Source organism: Aphelocoma coerulescens, chromosome 21, assembly GCF_041296385.1.
Source record: "Aphelocoma coerulescens isolate FSJ_1873_10779 chromosome 21, UR_Acoe_1.0, whole genome shotgun sequence".
NCBI lineage: Eukaryota > Metazoa > Chordata > Aves > Passeriformes > Corvidae > Aphelocoma > Aphelocoma coerulescens.
Genome location: NC_091034.1, coordinates 5,432,543 through 5,451,326, shown reverse-complemented (window position 1 = coordinate 5,451,326; position 18,784 = coordinate 5,432,543). Strand labels below are relative to the sequence as shown.

The following is an 18,784-nucleotide window of genomic DNA, read 5'->3' as shown; positions in this document are numbered from 1 at the left end:
TACTCATCCCGCATCCACACAGGGGCTGAGCTGGCTGCTCCCGGGTGGATTGATTGCCACAGAAATTCATCTGGTGTCACTGGCTATGATACTTAACAGCCACAATAATGCTTGAATAAACTGCACTTTTATGCAGCGGTTCGTACCTCCACGCTGGCAGCAATTTCCCAGATGAGGCGAGGGGAGCGGCGCGGGGCTTCGGCAGCCGCTTCCCGGAGCATGAATAATTGTTGTAATAACGCCGGAGCCACTGCCTTGTCTTTGTGGTGTCTCCAGTGGGGTGGCGGGTGGGAGCTGTCGTGGTGCCGCCGCTTGCCCGGGATGTTTGGGGGCTGCCCCGTGTGGCAGCTGCTGTGCCAGCCTTCGGCAGGCAGGACACGGGACGGGCGAGCTGCCGGCCCAGCTGCTCCAGCGCCGGAGTGCCACGGCTTGGCTCTGCCTTCTGTACATGGTCATCTGCCGGAAAGAAGGAGTTGCTAATGTTCCTTCAGAACCCAGCCTGTAACAGGGAATGGCAGCCAGGCAAAGGCCAGCTCTCCAACCTTGTTCCCACCTTCTCTCACCCAATCTGATCCTCGAGCTCTCTCAGCATGCCTTATTTACCTCGGTATCTATAGGTAGGTACGGATACAGGGCAGTGGTGAGCACTGCCAGCAGCTCCCGAGGGCAGCTCCATAGGGTGTGAATAAGCCGTGGGACTTCCAACAGGTTTGAGGTTCATTATGAAAATGTATGCATGCTTAAGCCTTTAAATATAGCTAATGGGAGAAGGACTGGGAGGAAAGATTACCAAGATTATCGGAACCTCAGTGTGCTGAGCAGGAGGAGCAGGAGCTGCTCTGCTCCGGGTTGTGGTGCCTGTTGTTCTCCTTGAGGGCTGGTGGTGACCAAGTGGGCAACAACAGTTTCAGCCCAACAGAGTTTGGGTTTGACAGCAACACTCTTCTAGCAGGATAATTTCTGGAGGCTGAGTGTGTTGGGTGGGATCAGTGGATGGTGTGACATTGTCGGCACTTTCACCCCCTCCTTTAAAACAAAAGGGTTTTCCTTCTGTTCTGCCTTCCATACTTCCTCCCTTCCACCTTCCTTCCCTCCCACGCTGGGTGGTGCTGCTGGGAGGGGGCTCCTGGCCAAGCCCAGCATCCCAGCAGCCACCATGGGTTATGAGGGGTTGCTCCCGAACCTGCTGCTTGGCCCTTCCTCGCCTTGGCTCACTGTTTTCATCAGAGTGAATTTTTTCACTAAAAGGATGTAAACTCTGGTCCTGAAGTGACTCCTTAAAAATGGAATTTGAGTTTATATGAATATTTTTCTGTGGCTCTTCTTACTGGGACTTGCACCTACAGACTTTGATAGCTTATATAATTTCCTGTGATGGAGATGTACTTCATCTAATTTCACTTGGAAATGCATTGATTAAATCAGAACTGCTGAGAGATTTAAACTGAGTCTCAGTGGCCTGAACTTAACTGTGGGAGGTTTACCTGCCTTCATCCTTCAACATTAATTTGGTTTTATGAGGATTCCTTGTGAAATGAGGTTTTCTCTGCTGCTGAATCTCTGCTGCTTTCTGAGTTTGTCAGTTGCTTTCTCTGGCCTCGGCGGCTCTGCAAGGCAAAGCTGCACTAAAACCTCCGTTCAGTGCAGCGCTGAGCTCCTTCACTGGGGATGTGGTGGGGACTGACAGGCATTTTGGCTCCATCACCCCCCAGTGCCCCTCACACTCTGCTCAAGCTGGAGGCAAAGTGCCCACACTGCCTGTGGCGTGGTGGCAGGGCTGGGTGCTGTGTATTGGGGTGCTGACATGAAGCCAAGGTTGCTGGGTGTGATGCTCTGGGAGCAGGGCGGAGACCTGCCCCAAGTGCAGCTGTGTGGGAGTGTCCTCCCATCAGTGCTGAGAGATTTGGCATTTATGGTCCCAAGCAACACAGAGAAAAGGAGGAACAACCCAGCTTGGCTGGAGGTGGATGAGCAGGGGTGGGGTCAGTGGGTGCTGGGTGCCCAGGGCAGGAGGCCAAAGCACCCACTGGGACTCGCCTGAGGACTTACAAAAATAAATAAAGCAAATCATTCACAAAGTGCTCATTTCCAACTCTGATCTGCAAAATGTCTTCTTGTGACTTGGAAATGATGCGTAGGCAGGAGATACGCTTTGACATGCGATGATTTTTGTTGAAGTTTGCTCTGAAGGTCTTTCTTGGCAGCTCCGCTTTCCTGGCAGTGCTGGAGCATCCCAGGGGCACTGTGTCCCCGCTGCCAATGGCTGCTGTGTCCCCACGAGCCAGAGCCACTGGGAGCAGAAGCTGTTCCCTGGCACAGCATCTCTGTGGGTATGGAAAGGACTCTTCAGCTCCTGCTGCAGAAGCTGGCAGGGAGGAGAAGCAGCGCCTTGGCTACAGAGCTGCTCCGGACCCTGGCTGAAGCATCTGTGGGATGAGGCTTAGCCGTGGCGAGGCGGGAGCAGTGAAGCTTCACTGGCCTGGCTGCTCCACTGCTGGAAGTCAGCTCCACTGACTTCCAAATAAAGGTTGAGCAGAAGCTGCTTCAAAAACAACACGTAGCCTGGGAGCGGCAAGGCACTTCCTTCAAAAGGCAAGTCTGGATCCTTGAGGTGGAAAAACAGGAGCTTACCAGAGGGCAGATGCCCTAGCACAAGAGAAGCGTGGAGATGGGAACATGCTGGTGCAGGGGTGACCGTGTGCCGCAGGACACCGGCAGCACAGCACATGCCATGTGAGGGACCACCCTGTGCCACGCAGGAGAGTGGATTTGTGGCTTTCAGCTACAGCTTGGTGAGAATTGATGGCTCCTGTCCCCGAGGGTATTGGCCATGGCTCTTCTGCAATATCCTGGGATGGTCAGGAGAAACTCCAGCCATGTTTTATAGCACTATAAATAGGGAATGTGGCTGTGTGATGCAAGCTGAGGAGCTGTGCAGAGCTGCTGTGCTCAGCATGGGAAAGCTGGGGACATGCTGCTCAGCAGCAACGTTCGAGGCACTGGTGAGAGCAAATGCCGCTAATTGATGTTGCCACTTCGCTGCACGCCATTCAGGTTGAAGATGTGACAAGGTCGGGGGCAGCTCAGGTTGCCCCCCCGGGAATTGCCTGCCTGGCGAGCACACGCGGCTTCCTCAGGGACGCGTTCCGTAATTGCCTGAGTTCCGCGCGTGACCCCAGCCCTGCTCCCGGAGCCTGCGATAGCATCTCTGCTCCCTTTGCAGGACTCGAGTAATGAAGCATCAGTTAATTGACATGGATGAGGACATCCACTTAAGGACCCACCGGAACGTGGGTGATGACTGCCAGGAGATGAAGCCGCGCATCCCGCCGGGAGCGTGGTTGGCTCTGCCTTGTCCCAGCCAGAGCCAAAGCTTGGCTGAGTCCCCAGCAGTGGGGCGTTTATGTAGGGAAGGTGTGACCATTCCAGATGCTGGCAAGTGTTATTTTAGAAAGAGCTCCCAAAATGAATCAACCTGTCTTCTACAAGTAGCTGTCATTCATGCGTTTCCTGACGAAGTTTTTAATGGAAAGGACAAGGATGACTTATTCATCTTCTTGTTTCTTGTCTTTGTAAGGGGCTCTACTTTAGCATCATCTGACATGATACACTCAGGACTTACTCTGGGCTCCTGTCGAAGTGACATATTCTCTGGCAAAATCAATTTTGCTAATTTTGATGGATGAGGATGGATGCGCATAGGTGCCTTTGAAGGAAGCTGAGATTCTGAGGGATGCAGGAGGTCATCCCTTGCTGCCAACCCATTGGAGATAATGCTGCAAAAGTTTAATCTCTCCTGCAAAGGGGATTATTGTTTTTTTAATGAGATGCAGAGCGCAGTGATCCCTGACTCACTGGCAGTTGGGCTCCGAGGGGCTGTGCCCCCAATGGCACAGTGTTCTTGAGGTCCTGGAGGCAAATCCTCATCGTCACTTTGATCCATCAGGATTTTGCCATGGCTGCAGTTGGGAGAGCCTGTGAGCTGCCTGGCTTCTGTATGCACAGTGAGATGGCCATGGCAGGGAGAATGGCTCTTCTCCATGGAAAAGAAATTGCTCGGTGCTAAAAGGGATTTAAAACTCTCTGTGACAGGATCAAGAGTCTTTGCCCTGGAGTTCATTCCCGCTGCCTTCACTTTCTATTTTAGCTTGGCTTTTTCATCATCTTTTTGGGCTGTTCTTTCTCCATGCTGCGTGTCACGCTGACCCTTCTCTGGCAGCAGGATGTCCCTGTGGTGGGGCTGGGCACAGCCAGTGCTGTCTCAGGAGCCGGGGGGGGCAGGAGCTCCCCAGGACCACCAGCCAGAGCCTCGGCTGGGTAATGCAGTGCCCTGCACTGAGCTCCCAGTTCCCAGGCCTTGGCTTTCTCCAGGCTTCCCTACTGACGATTCACACCTTCAAAGAGAGCTCTGCTGCTCCATTTTTTCCTATTGTATTTCTTGCTCCATAAAAGCCATCTGTTCCTCTTTCTGCATTCAGAGTCTTCATTCCTCTCATCTTCTCCATTTCTGTTAGAGTTTATGGAGCTTTTGAAATTATTGACGTGTTGCCTGTGTTCATTCCTGGGGATGGCTGCTGAGGTTTCCGGGCAGGCTGTGCATCTCTGGGCTGCCGGGGACTTCCCGGGAGAAAGACAGGTTTGGATCTCAGTCACTGCAGTGCAAATTGAGAGCAGCTCCTCCAGGAGACTGTGGTGCTGGAGTGAAGACCCGAGTTAGTTGGAACTCCATGTGTGTACATCCAGCCTTTGCTGTGGGGAAGGATCAGCTGGGCCTGTGCTGGTCAGCCAGACGCTTCCAGCGGGTCAGTGCTTGTCTTTGCTCCTGGGAAAGCAAGGCACTTTGGGAAGCCATCATTAAAAATCCCATTATGAGGTATTTTCTCCCTGGGTCTGTTCCATGGTTGGAGGCATTTCCCGTTGATACCGCGGTGCGCTCTGATGCGCGGCTCCTGCGAAGACACATTGTGTTACAAAGCCACCACAGACCTCTTTTAATTGTTTTGTTTTAAAGCTTGTTAAGCTGCTACTTTAGATGTACTGAGCCAACTTATCTTATTTTTGTTTTAGATCAAAGCGTTTCCCGCATTCATTGTAATGACACGCTCAAGCACGTTCATTTAGAAAATAAGACCAGCGCTGGGTTATTTGTCTGGAAAGGGGTGGGGTTAAAGGGCAGCATAAGCTGTAGCTTTGTGCCATGGTTTTCCTCTCTGTAGGTCCTCCAGAGCCGACGGCTGGGTTGAATTATTTGCTATCCCTTGGAATCACTTTGTGAATATGTATTCAGAGGAACAAAATCCCTCATAAGCTCCAGTCTGGGATCTGGCAGGACTATTGCCATTCTGGTGGGGAGAGCCTTGCTTCTGCCATACCATTCCCATTCCATCCCATCCCGCCCCATCCAACAGTGCTGGGCATTGCATCCTGCTTGGACACCCCAGTGCAGTCCCTTTATCCGAGGGGGAGACCTGATCATGCTGCAGTTGATTGTACAGGAGGCAGACGTGTGGCAAAGGAAGAAAATTCATGAGCAAAACAGGGAAAGCAGAAAATCCTTGGATGGCAGCTGCGGGGAAGTGCGCTGTCCTGCCTGCGCCTGTGTCCACAGCAGGGAGCCCCTCAGCTCAGCCGCTGGCCCTATTTATTGTGGTTAGCATTAACTAACAGCAGGGATGATCTCTAAGCTCTGGTTTTAACGTGCTTCTACATATGTTGCAGCCCTGTTCCCTCAGCAGACTGATTTTTGTACATGGGGGAGTGTTTTCCGTGCTGTGATGGGGATGGGAGAAGGCGGCACTGTCTCGTGTGCCAGGACCTCCTTGGTCGCCATCAGTATGTAAAGCCTGGGCAGCAATTCTGTGGTGCACGAGAAGGTGGAATACACGAGGAGGTTTGGGTATAAGCTAAAATGAGGGGGGACACCCCTGATTTCCTTAGGTTTATGGATTGTTTTTCATATCAGCAAGAGCAGAGCTTGAGACTGTGGCTCTTCAACAAGATTTTGGTGGATCTGGAAATCTGAAACTTCCCATCAAGTTGTGTCTGAGCTGGAGCTCTTGCTGCTGCCTGGTCCCCAGCGCTGGTGCAGAACTCAAGGGGGGGACGAGTGGGGTAAGTTGGCGACAGGTGCCAGTTTGGGCTGGAAAGCCAGCGCTCACAAACCCCCTTTATCCGGGAGGGACAAAAGCCGAGTGTTATCGCTGCCGGGTTGATGAAACGCCCCACTGTCCGTCCCTGCCACGCTAAATGCACGCAGTGTTTGCTGGCTGGGGCGGCCGGGTGGCAGTGGGGGAAGCGATGGCCGTGCTGTGCCCACTGAGGGGGATGCTCCAGCAGTACCCACACCGTGTTTGCTGGGAGGGATGCTCCAGTGGTACCCACACTGTGTGTGCTCAGAGGGATGCTGCAGCAATACTCACACTGTGTGTGCTCAGAGGGATGCTCCGGTGGTACTCACACTGTGTGTGCTCAGAGGGATGCTCCAGTGGTACCCACACTGTGTGTGCTCAGAGGGATGCTTCGGTGGTACTCACACTGTGTGTGCTCAGAGGGATGCTGCAGCAATACTCACACTGTGTGTGCTCAGAGGGATGCTCCAGCAATACTCACACTGTGTGTGCTGGGAGGGATGCTCCAGTGGTACCCACACTGTGTGTGCTCAGAGGGATGCTCCAGTGGTACTCACACCGTGTGTGCTGGGAGGGATGCTCCAGCAATACTCACACTGTGTGTGCTCAGAGGGATGCTCCAGTGGTACCCACACTGTGTGTGCTGGGAGGGATGCTCCAGTGGTATCCAAGCTATGCCCACTGCAGGGGATGCTCTGTCAGTACCCAGGCTGTGCTGCTGGGGGAGATGTTCTAGTAGTACTTGCCCCATGCCCACTGTGGGGGATGCTCCAGGACCACCCATACTGTGCCTTGCCAGGAGGGATGCTCCAGCTGTACCGTGGGGTGCAGGGCCTGAGCCTGCCACTGTGCTGTTCCCCTTGGGGAGCACTAAGGCCAGTTCATCCCCTGGCTTGTCTGGGACCTGTCTTGCCATGCTGGCAGATGAGCCCGCAGCCCTCTGAGTCTTCCCAGGGAGCCAGACTGGGCTCAGAGCTCCTGCTGCCAGAGTGGTGGCAGATAAATGACCGAGCACTGGTTTTGCACAGAAATTTGCTGGAGACATGTCTTTGTCTGAAGATGCATGCAGACTTCTGGGCTTCCCATCCACTTTGGCACTTCTCAAATCCTGCCTGAAATAATCCCTGAAGACCAGGGAAAACACTCTAAAGCAGATGTCCTGCCCTCTCTAATGAAGCTGAGCTGGACTGGCCATAATGGGCAGTGTTGGCCAGCTCGCTGTGTTAGCTCTCACACTCATCATCAGGCTGGCTGGAGGCACTGGGCCCTTTGTCCTGTCAGTGTCTTTTAAAATATTTGAAAATGGGAACTGAACTTGAAACTCAGGGTTAAAGGTTGGCCCAACTTTGGCAGCAAGTGGGCACAGCTCTTGCCTTCGCAGCGATGCCACGCACGCCTGCCCTCTGCCCGTTCCCTTTTACTCTTCCCCACATTGCTCTGCCAGATCCTGACTCTTCCCACTGTGTGGGTGCGGGATGCACTGGAGACGTCCTGCGCTGGTAGGCCCCAGCACCAGTCCCAGGAGCCTGCACTGGGGCTTTGCCCTGCCTCTGCCTCTGGCAAAGGATGGGCCTGGAGGCAAGAGCAGCCGGGGCCATGCTCTGCGGAGCCAAAGCTGTGCGCTGACGGCGTTGGCAGGGGCTGCACCTCCCGCATCAGCACATTGGCTGATGGTACCACTGGGTATTAATTATGCCTTCCGCACTCGCGGCTATTCAAATGGTAAAATTGTTTATTTGCAGCTGGGTGAGCTCAAGGCAGAGGCAGAAGAGCGAGCGGCTCCCCCCCGCCACAGCCGCCCTCCTGCCCCCCTCTCACGGCTCCCCAAGCACCACCAGGGATGGATCCCACTGCGTCCATCCTGGCATTTCCATCCTGGGGGGACCCGTGGCTTCCCAGCCCCACCCAACCCCTTTCTGCCCCGTTTTCCCAGGGAAGTGGGTGTTCACTGGCTGCCTGGCTGCAGCAGCGTGGCAGGGAGGATTCAACCTATTTCACCCTCTACTGATTTCCCTCCATGATAAATCCCATCCCTTCCACCGTGGGAAGCCGCATCAGTTTAATTACTTGTGGGGAGAAGGGGGCAGCGGAGGAACTTAGGACTTGTTTTAAATATCACTTTTATTAGCAGGTAATCCTGAAGCTCAGGACTGTAATATAGATAGGTAGTGATGTGGCACATTTAATTTACTTAGGTGCTACTGTGTGTCAGCCTTTGTGCCTTAAGTCCCAGTCCTGGCTTTAAAGAGCTTGGCAGCCATATTTTCACAAATTTATAATTATCTAGGAAGAAGCTGGGGCTACAGATGGCGCAGTGGGTTGTATGTTCCCAGTTCCCATTGGGTCTGGGATCAGAAAAACTCATCCCATAACAGAACACGGCTCAGGAGAGAGGTCTCCATGGTGCTGCTGTGGCAGGGGTGTGGGGTGGGACATGGTTGACGCCATGCAAGGGGTGGTCCACAAGGTCTCCTGCTGATCCCATGGCATCCACCATCCATGCCGCCCTCACATGGGATGGTGCATCTCCCCTCCTCCCAGTCCTGGGGAGGGTCCTGGTCCAGCCCAGAGTGCAGGATGGCAATGCTCCATTTCCATGGTGATGGTTGGTAGTGTGACAAGAAAGGACAGTCGCTGCACTGCAGGGATCATCACACAGGACAGAGGGAAGGAGAGGAGAGCAGCTGCAGTGGTGGCTGCAGTTCCCACCTCGGCGAGGACACACGATCGTGGGCCAAGTATCTGCCACTGAAGTTTTCCCCTCTTCTTCCTGCTCCAGTGTGAAAGTCACCCGCTGGGATGCAGCGGCCTCGTTCTATTCCGTATGGAGCCAGCGAGTTCCTGCACGTACTCTCATAACCTGCCCCACTCTGAGCACCTTTGTAGGACACGCCGCGCTGCCAAGGATGCTTTTCCTAGAGCTTTCTTGCCTTGTCTTGCCTGGGTCAAGGAAACATCACCCCAACTCTCTGACCACAGCTCGTGCTCCGGGCATTCACAGGAATATTTCTGTCCCTGCCTCACTTGGTGTTCAGAGATATGAAATGCTCAGAGTGCGTAAATCACCCCAACAAGGACATAACCTTGATTCCCTGTGCAATACCGATAGATTACCTAACAGGAGGCATGAAATGGAAGAACGGCTCCATTTGTATAATTCTGCATTAAAAATCAGCCTATTCTGCAGTTAATGCTCCTCTGAAGTGTCTCCACAGGCAGGGGAGAAAGGGGCCGATGCTGGAGAGCAAAAAAGGACCTTATGAAAGGGACTGCACTCGAGTGAGCCTTTGAGGCTTTGGGGAAGTGGGTTAGTGCTGACGGGTGGTGTTTTGATGTTTGTCAGAGCCGTGATCCCAGTTAATTTTCAGACACATTACCGGAGCCAGGGGGTTCTGGGAGCACAGCGGGTGCACTGGACTAATCCATGTCCTGTCTGCGGCATCAGGGTTGCCTGAGGTGCCACCACCCCTGAGAGTGCCCAGGACTGGGGCAGGGGCTATTCTGTCCCACTCCATGCTGGATGCTTCTGCTTTCCCTCCCTGCACGTGGAGGTTGGTACCATGTGCGCAGTGGCGGCAGCAGCCAAGTTCCACAGCAGCCTCTTCCCGGCTGCCGAAGACCGCGGCGAGCTCACGTCCTCCAGCATCCTTGAAATTAATCTCTCTCTCAAGTGCCAACTGTCCTTCTTCAAAGCACACAGCTGCACCTGGAAGCATTCAGGAAGGGGTTTCACACAGGGGAGGACTCTGAAAGGTGTGTGGGGTGGGGAGGCCGTGGTGGCTCCAGTGCAACACCCACTGTTCCATCACCTTTGGAACCAGGATGGGCTCGGGTGGGCTCAGGAAATAGCCTCGGAGTGCCTGGTGTGCCTGATCCGTGTCATTAGCCCGGCAGTTTCCTTGAAATCTGCTCTCGTGCTTCTCGCAGGTAAATATTTGTGGGAGTTCCATTTCCTGTGTGTGAGCGCAGCCGCCTCACCAACCGTGGAGCCAAGGGAGAGGATTTGTGGCTGCTGGGAGCCAAGGCCTTGGCTGAGGAGATCAAGGACAGGATTTCATTTTCTCAAATATATCCGCTCTGTGTTGCTTTATCTAACCCAGTTTCAGAGTTTTATTGAGTTTTTCGTAGAGTTTGAAAAGTATTTTGGGATACCATTCCCATTCACCTCCAAGATGGGAAAGGAAGTAATGTGGAAATTGCCCACGCTCCTCAAATTTGTTTGCAAAATAGGTTGTGTGTGCTTATAGGGGGGTGAGGAATAACCAAAGCCCTGATTCCCGTGCGAGGAGTGTAACCTCAGCCCTGCCCGATGCATCCCTCTGGCCCATGTGTGCCCCCGGCCAGGACTGGCTCCGTGCCCCCAAACCGAGGCAGACGGGTGCTGTGTGTGGGTCTGGATGATGTGTTCCCTTCCCTATGCAGGACCCCCTCTTTGGGTGCAGTTAGGGAGTTATCCCATGCACTGGGAGCAGCACAGGGGGCTCTCCCTCTGCTCTGCTGTCCCTGAGGAGCAGCTCGTGCCACTGAGGAGGTGTTTGAGCTGTTTGATGTCTCGGCAAAGCAGGAACGCCCTCCCGGCCTCCGAGCAGCGGTGACTTTGTGCTGGCGCTCCCGAGAGGCGTGCGGTGCTCTCCTGCCTGCTCTGGCGACGGGGAGGCGGAGGCGCGGGGGCTCCCGGGGCGCTGTGCCGGGCCGGGCCGTGCTGTGCCAGCCGCAGCGGGCTCTCCTGGGACAGCCCAGGTTTTCTGGGGCAAGGACAAGGTGGCAGGAGCTCCGGGCGGGATGTATCCCCGCTGCCTGGGTGTCCTCTGGGACGTGTCACTCCCCCTGCCAGCCTTGTCAGGGGGCTGGTGTGGGGCGGGGGCAGGGGTGGCAGGGGAGGGCCGGGTGGTCCTGCCTCTGGCCGCGCCACGCGCTGCCGCATCCATCCCCGCCGCCGCGCCGGGCACATCACGCTGCGTTGCCACGACAACGGCAACTCCTACACGCTGCTATTTATTCTGAAGGACACTTGCTCTTATCTGTTGTTGCAAAGCCCTCAGAAGATCGCATGCCACGCAAAATTCCTCCGAGGTAACCGGACTTGGCTGCTTCTGTGCCTGAAGCCATCTCCTGGGGACTTGCCAGCCTGTGTGGTGGCGAGGAGGACGCTCCTGGGGTGACAGCCCCTTGGGTGGCATCACTTGATGGGACACTGGTGGGACGGTGACCCAAGCTGTCCTCAGGGCAGAACGGGGTCTGCCCCATCTGGGTGTCCCTTACTGCATCCATCCCAGAGCCTCTGGCCTGGGGAGCAGTGGCAGCAGTGAGGGACACTGGTGTGGGTGTCACCAGCACTGCCTGGCTGTGCTGGGATACAAGTTTCCAGCATGACCCAGGGGAAGACAAGGGTTGGATGTTGCTTCTGCCCACAGATCCTCCTGGTGCTGCTGTGAATGATACATCCATGCTCGGGCAGGTTCTGCAGGAGCAAGCCCCTGCAAGTTCATGCTGCCATCACTGCAGCCTGGAATGTCACAAGGAGACAGCAGGAGATGGAAGCAGGAGGAAAATCTGTTTTTCCTGTGAGCTGCCAATCCCAGGCACCGGCATTTTGTCTTTCAGAAGTTTCCAGGCAGTGGCTGGGATGCAGCAAGCACCAAGTTTGGGCTGGGCACATCTTCCCTTGCTCTGTTCAGCAACCGTTCATAAAAGTTCTGAGTGTGACAACACAGAGAGCTGGGAAGGGGGTGAGGTCTGGGGGTGGGCACAGATGATGTAAGAGGTGGCACCTGGGGTGAGTGACATGCCAGGAGGTGCCCAGCACCTTTCCTTCCTTGCAAGGAGAGGTGTCAGGTGATGTTGGGGAGTTGGGCAGAGGCTGAAATCAAGCCTGACACACTACAGGAGTGATCCTGAGCATTGCAAAGGTGAGTAAGTGTTTGACGATCCGGCTGGAGCATGAGCTTGTGACTCCTCGCCAGTGGAAGCATGACATTGCCTACAGCACGTGGGGGACACTCTTCGTGCTGCCACCACTCTGCTGGCCTCTAAAAAAACCCACCACCACCACCACGGTTTGGGTGGTTTGTGGTTTTTTTGAAGCCTTGAAATCCTTCCTCCCCCAGCCTGAACTATTTTGGTTTCTGTTATCTGTTTCTGGCTCTTCCCTTTCTCCTTCTGCGCTCTTTCCTTGCGTTGCCTTCTCCCTCCCCAAAATAAATGCTGTTACGCTTTGAAAAAATACCCAATTAGGAAAAAAGCAGAGATCCTCTGAGCAGAAAAAGCCTGTGCCTGGGAGTATCCAGGTCAGCTCCTTTAGCTTCGCTTGCTCAGGCACGGAGGGAGTGTACAAATGCTTCTGTCAACCAGATGCACATTCTGTCGTGCTCCCAAGGACTGTGCGGGCGCCGCTGCGGAGGATTAGCCTGTTTAGCCATGTAAAGCTCTCATTAACTCCTGCTGAGTTCAACAAAAGTCTTTCTCGTGTAAAAGCTGAGTAAAATGGAGGAAAGATTTTTGGGCTTTGGCCTAATGACTTTTTTTCCGGGGGGGAAAAAAAAAGCAACAAAAATTTACCAATCAGAGATTTCCTTGCCGCTTTACGTGGGGCAGCATCGGAGGAAACGTGAGGTGAGCAGGGCCCTGGTGCCGTGCCACTGGGGAAGGGAGAGGGCTGTGACGTGATGTGACGTGACGGTGACATGAAAGCAAAATTGTAACTACTGAAGCTGCCAGCAGCTCAGGGGGGTTCCAGCTACTCTGTGGCAGAAAGGGGCTGCTCCTCCTGCCCTCCCTGTGCTGCAGGGTCGTGTTCAGCTCTGGGTGCCCCACGCCGTGGGAGGGGATGTGCCGTGCTCCGTGGGAGGATGCTCCTGCTGCGGCGTGGGTGACTGCCATAGTGGGAGATGGGCTACACGTGCAAATGCAAGAGCCCACAGACTCATCTGCTCCAGCCCTTTGAGGGACTCATCATGCTGCCTGTGGGCTTGGGAAGCAGGGGATAGGCTCTCTGATACCCCCGCATCTCAGTGTCCCTGGAGTAAAAGCTTGTGCTGCTGGAGCTCTGCTGGGCCGTCTGCTTTGGATAATTCACCCAAAAGGGCTGAGTTCGGACAAAGCAGGCACTGGCTACTTCTCCAGGGTGTTCCCTGGTAAAACCCATCCTCAGGTCATTCCCATCATTCCCAGACCAACTGAAAAGTCACGGTTGCAAATCTGGATCCTCAGCCTGCCATGTTGGCAGTGGTAGTTTTCAGGGGGAGGGAGTGCAGGGTTCCCCACAATGCCACTTAGGGGGACTCTGGCTGGAGAACCAGGGAGGATAATGATACCCATGGAGCTGGGGGACGTTTTGGGTGGCTGGGCTGGGAGATCTAAGGGTGTGCCATACTGAGAGGGAGTGCGGGGTTGCCCCACTGCCCTTCTAACACGGTCCCTGTCTGTCCACAGGTCAGGTTGCCCGCTCGGAAGCCATGCTTGGATTTTAATAGCCATGTTCCACCTAGCCATGGACCTTGCCAGCTGCCAGCCCCCAGCCACCGGCACTGGGGGGAGGCTCTCGCCACGGCCAGCGCTCCGGCACAGACTGTCCCGTGGCTCGCTGTGGGGCACGGGGAGCGGGGAGGAGCTGCAACGCCCCGGCCCCCCCTGGACCTGCGCCCCCGCGCCCCCTCTGCAGAGACCCCGCTCCCGCCGGCCGCCCCCCGCTGCCCCACTGCCCGCTGGCCGCCCCCTGCGCCGGCCGCGCTCCCGGAGAGGCCGGCGGCACCTGCGCGGCCGCGGCTTCGCCCCACGGGACGGGCGGCCCACGGCGCTGCCCGAGGTCATCGTCTGGGGCCCCACGGGCGAGGAGGACTCCCTGGAGAGCAGCACGCTGCCCGGCGCCTTCGCCACCACCACCACCACCGCCGCCGCCACCACCGCCGCCACCACCGCCGCCGCCGCCACCGCCGTCACGGCTGCCACGCCGCCCCGAGGGCCTCCCAGCACCCCGGGCCCCCCGCCCGGCGGGGACGTGCCCCGCAGCAGCCCCGGCCGCAGCAGCACCGCCGAGCCGGCCGCCGGCCACAGCAGCGGAGGCAAGGATGCTCGCCCGCCTCGCGGGCTGGGAGACAGCACAGGTAGGGTCTGCCGGGGACCAGGGCGGTGCCCGGGGACATCAGGAGGGCTGGCGGGTCCTGGAGCAGAGCACGAGTGTCCCGGTGGCAGCGCTGCCTGGGACAGAAGTTAGTGTGACATTAAACAGGCGCTCGGAGGAGAATGGCGGTGCTGATTATCGCTTTTATCCGAGGCGTTTTCCAGCCACTTGCTGTGTTTTCCCATTACAGTCTCCATCCACAGCCCATCTCCCATAATCGCGCTGAGCGCCACGCTCGGAACAGCAATGCCTTCCCCCAGTGCTGGCTGCTGTGTGGACATGGATGGGAAAGCTGCTTCCCATTTATTGCAAATTATATTTGTTATTGCTGATATTAAACCGTGGGATACCGGTGGATAGTTTACAGAATTTACTCACTGTGCATCGACTGCTTTAAGCCCACTGCGATTTTCTAGTCGAAATGAAAAGGAATTTTATGGCCTAATCTTAATCCCAATTAATTTATCCAGCCTGCCCTGCTTGGCAGAAAGAGACGATGCAACCAGGATGTTGTTCCTGACTTAAAGGAGTTATTTATAGCCGAAAAATAACTCCCAGCCTACACACCTTTTACAAAACGCTGGAATTGCCTGGATAGATCAGTGAGGGAGTATTGATAAGGGCTGCGGCTTTTGCTGTTCCCTGCATGATGAGAGCATCAGCCTGGTCTCCCCAGACCTGCTGTGGTCAGTGCCTCTGGCCTCAGTGGCATCACTCAGTCCAGGAGGGTGGGGTCCAGTGGCTTGTTGCCATCAGCCAGCTGCAGGAGCCCCTCTGCCTGCACCAGCTGTGGGAGGATGGCTCCTGGCATGTGCTGAGGCTCTGGGACTTGTTGGAGTGGGCTGCCTTGTTTAGGTGAGGGCGAGCTGACAGTGATGCCACCCACCCGCCGGTGCCACCACTGCTGTCCTGCGTGGCTGCAGAACAACGGGAGCTGCAGCCCCGGCAGCTCCCAGAGGGCCAACTGCTTTAATCTTCAGGCTTTAGCTCTCATTAGGGGCTTTTTCCAGGATCGGAGTTTTTGCTAATTAACTTCTCTTCGAGCAGTGAATGCGATAAACTCCTTCCCGGGTCTAAAGGCCCTGTTTGATCCCAGCTCGTCCACCCTCAATTGAAAAGCTCCTGAGCTCCAGATCTGCTTTTCCTTCCAGTGCTGGGGCTGAGCACCCAAGAGAGCTCTCAGTATGATCCCAGTGGGAGCACCATGCCCCTGCCATGCCTCAGGACAGTGTTTTGGGAGCGAGCAGCCGACACTGTCTCAAAGCAGGGTCTGTGCCCATGCCAGTTTTGCTGGTGCGGCGCCTGTGCGAAGCCGTGCAGCTTCCCAGCCCTGCTCCACTCTGTTATATAAGCTGTAGCGGCTGGAAGTGTTTGTTCTCTGCTGGGAAAAACATATGGCTACAAATGAGGATGAGGTAACTCGCCTGTATGGTTTATTTGCCTCAGCGAGCATTGCCAGTCCCTGTCCGGTGAGGCGCCTTGACGGGAGCCTGGGGCGGGCGCGGTGCTGCTCGCGCTGCCTGTGGTCCCTCAGCTGTCCCTGGCAGCTGCCTGGGGGGGTCAGGTTAGTACCACCTGTGTGTGGCACCCATGGATGCCAGGGTCACTCCAGGAACTGGCAGAGCTGTGCCAAGGCTCCTGGAGCCACGCAGATCCACACTCCCCGACGCTCGATTCCATCGGAGCAGGTAGCTGCTGTTGTGCTGCTGCCCCATGTCTCTCCTGTGCTGTGCATTTGTATCCCTCTGTGCTTTGGCTCCCTCTGGGTCCCTGGTGGTTCTGTGGGACCGTGGGGTCCCTGGGGTGCACGCAGGGTGGTAAAAAGAGCCGCTTCACTTCAGCAGAGGCAGCAGTGCTCGCTGAGATGAGCAATGGGAGCAGCTCTGCTCTGTCAGATCTTCCTCTCGCCCCCCTTCCTCCTCGCTGAGAAGCGAGAGAGAGAGAGAGAGAAAAAAAGCCAGAAACAATGCCTCCGTGAGTCGCTGACAGCAAAAACAGGCTTTAAAAAATTCCCCTGGAAGAGGAATTACTCGGCTCATAGGCAGGAGAGGCGGCAGAGGAGCGATGGCTGGTAATGCCTGGGATGAGAGGAGAGGCTGGCACGTGCCGTGGCCCGGTGGGTGCTGCCACAGGGGCTCAGGTGACCTGCGGCTCAGGTCTTCCTGTCCCGGTGCCACCCCTGACGTGCAGCACAGCGCTGCTGGCATCAGCTGGGCGTGCAAGATGTTCACCCAGGCATAGTTTATGCTTGTGCTCTTCAAAAATGTGCGTCCTTCTTCGGGGCTGTCGTAATCATTTTACTCTGGAGCAGGGAAAGAGAGGAATAATTAAAATTCCAGCATGCTGCAAGTGGGAAGGGCTGTGAGGAGCTTTCACCGGGCACTCGCCACGTGGGCTGGGCTCCTCCGTCAAGGCAGAGCATCCCCGGGTCCCGCAGCCTCAGCCAAAGCAGAGAAGAGTGGAATGAATCAGAGCTGTCAGAGCAAGGCAGGAATTGCACTTGCTGGTTTGTCCGAGGCTCCTTTCAGGAGCTTTAGGATAAAGCCGTCTTTAATTAAACCTTTAAGTGCTTTATAAAGCAGAAAACTCCATGTGCTGCCTGCTGCTCTTAGTGGTATTTGATGGCTGGTCGCGGCGCGTTTGGCACCCCGCTCTGTGAGCAGCGAGCTTGTGGCAGAGCTGGCGCTCAGGGACACCCCTTCCCCAGGGCTGCCGTTCTCCTGGGGGGACGTGGGGATCATGTGGGTGTTGGCAGCTGGATGTGAGCTGGTGGTGGCCCCAGGCCACTCACCACCCCCTCCCCACTGCCAGCCAGCAGCGTGTCAGGAATAAATAATAATAGAGGCGTTGCTTCCCACTGGTGATGACCCTGCCTCCAGAAAGAGGGGTGCTGGAGGCGAGGAGATAGTGGACGCAAAAGGCTTCAAAGGAATTAATTAAAGATAAAATGTGTTTAAAAGAAAACCCTGGGCAGTGAGGATGGAGCTGCCTCTTTGATCTGCCGTGCCAAGGAGTGAGGAGATGCCACAGCTGGGGGACGGAGAGGAGGTGAAGGGGCTGAACAGTGTCTCCTGGGCCGGCACCACCAGTCACCCTCCCTGGGAGGTTCCCAAAGGATCCCTTGTAGGGCCGTGCATCAGCTGCAGTTCTCCAAAGGGTGGAGGATGATGGTGGAGGCAAGGAAGGAGCGTGGCCAACAGCTGAGCTCTCCCTGCAAGGGAGACAGGACACTGCCCGGGATGTGCAGATGGCAAACGTGCCTGTGCACATCCTCCCACATGCGTCTCAGTGAGCCAGAAACTCTCCTCTGCTGCTCTCCAAGTATTTATTGCTTGGTGATATTTGCTGTAACACCTGAGAAGATAAGTCCCAGGGTCTTTAGCATAAGCCTTCAGGATCTTCCTTCTTGGTAAGAACATTCCGCAGCAGCAGCAGTAGCGGGAAGATGTTTTCCTTCTTTCATCAGTCCAGCTCAAAATACCAGGAAGTTAACCAGGAACCTTGGTGGGTTTTTCACTGAAAAGCTGCATTTTCACCTCAGGATGACTAACACTCCCTCGGCTGGGTTTTGGAGTGATCACTGATTTACCAGGTGGAAAACCAAGGGGCTTTGCTGACCCCAACTTTGCCAGCAAGAAGGTGTTGGGAAGAGCAGACCCAAGGTGGTTTGTGGTGCGGTGGATTGGGCAGCAGAGGAACTGGCTGGGTACTGTAACAAGGCTTTTCAAGAAGGCTTCTGCTGCATCTCCTCCCCTGTATCAGACCCTTGTGGCTTTTGTAAATTACTCTCCTTACAAGCTATTAACCAGCAGTAGGTTCATGTTACGGCCAAATCTGGCTGATCCCCCCTGGGAAAGGCCGGCGGTGGCAGCAGGGAGGCCACACCACAGTCCTGATTGAATTGTTCTGTCCGCAAGCAGCTTTGTCAGGGGATGAGGCTTTTGGGGCTCAGATGTGATTTCTGATGACTGGGGAAGCTGTAAAGCCTCTTGAGTCCAGCCGGGTTGCCCCAGCTTCTCCACGACGCTCAGGAGGAGGCATTGGCATCCTGGTGCCCAGGGCATGTGAGAAGAGAGGAAGGAGATTCATGGCAGGGATGAGGATGGGATGCTGAGGAGAGGGAGATCCACACAGCACACGTGTGGGAAGGGCTGGGGTACCTCCGGTGCAGCCCTGGCTGGGGGTAGCCATATCAGGCCCGTAAGACTAACTCCAGTTTTCTCCCTTTCAAATGAAATAGAGCTGTTTTCTCCTTTTTTTAATTTTATGCAGCTTCAAGGCCTTGACGAGAGTCTTCAAAGAGTTGCAGCTCGTAGCTGTTTTTATTGGGAAAATGAAAAATACAGGCTGCCTAACCAGAGCTGTTGAAATAAAGGCCTTGGGGGATAGAGGTTCTCTTTGTTTTTAATTAAGAGCTTATATCTCCTGTTCACTGCCATTGCGCGCTCCTGCAGTAGCAAGACATTAGTCTCAAATGGATTTTCTCGTGGAATTAATTCCATTGATGCAGAGCTGTCCGGGAGCCGTTTCAAAAGGT

The 18,784-nt window shown here is 55.4% G+C and overlaps 1 protein-coding gene across 1 annotated transcript in view; it reads left to right on the top strand.

Moving 5' to 3' along the window:
- The window catches only part of AJAP1 (adherens junctions associated protein 1), a 33,791-nt gene that overhangs the window by 2,734 nt on the left and 12,273 nt on the right, over window positions 1-18,784 (top strand). The window contains exons 3-4 of the mRNA XM_069035227.1: window positions 3,224-3,290; window positions 13,507-14,230. Of these exons, the coding sequence (XP_068891328.1) occupies window positions 3,224-3,290; window positions 13,507-14,230 (791 nt within the window). The remainder of the gene's footprint in view (window positions 1-3,223; window positions 3,291-13,506; window positions 14,231-18,784) is intronic.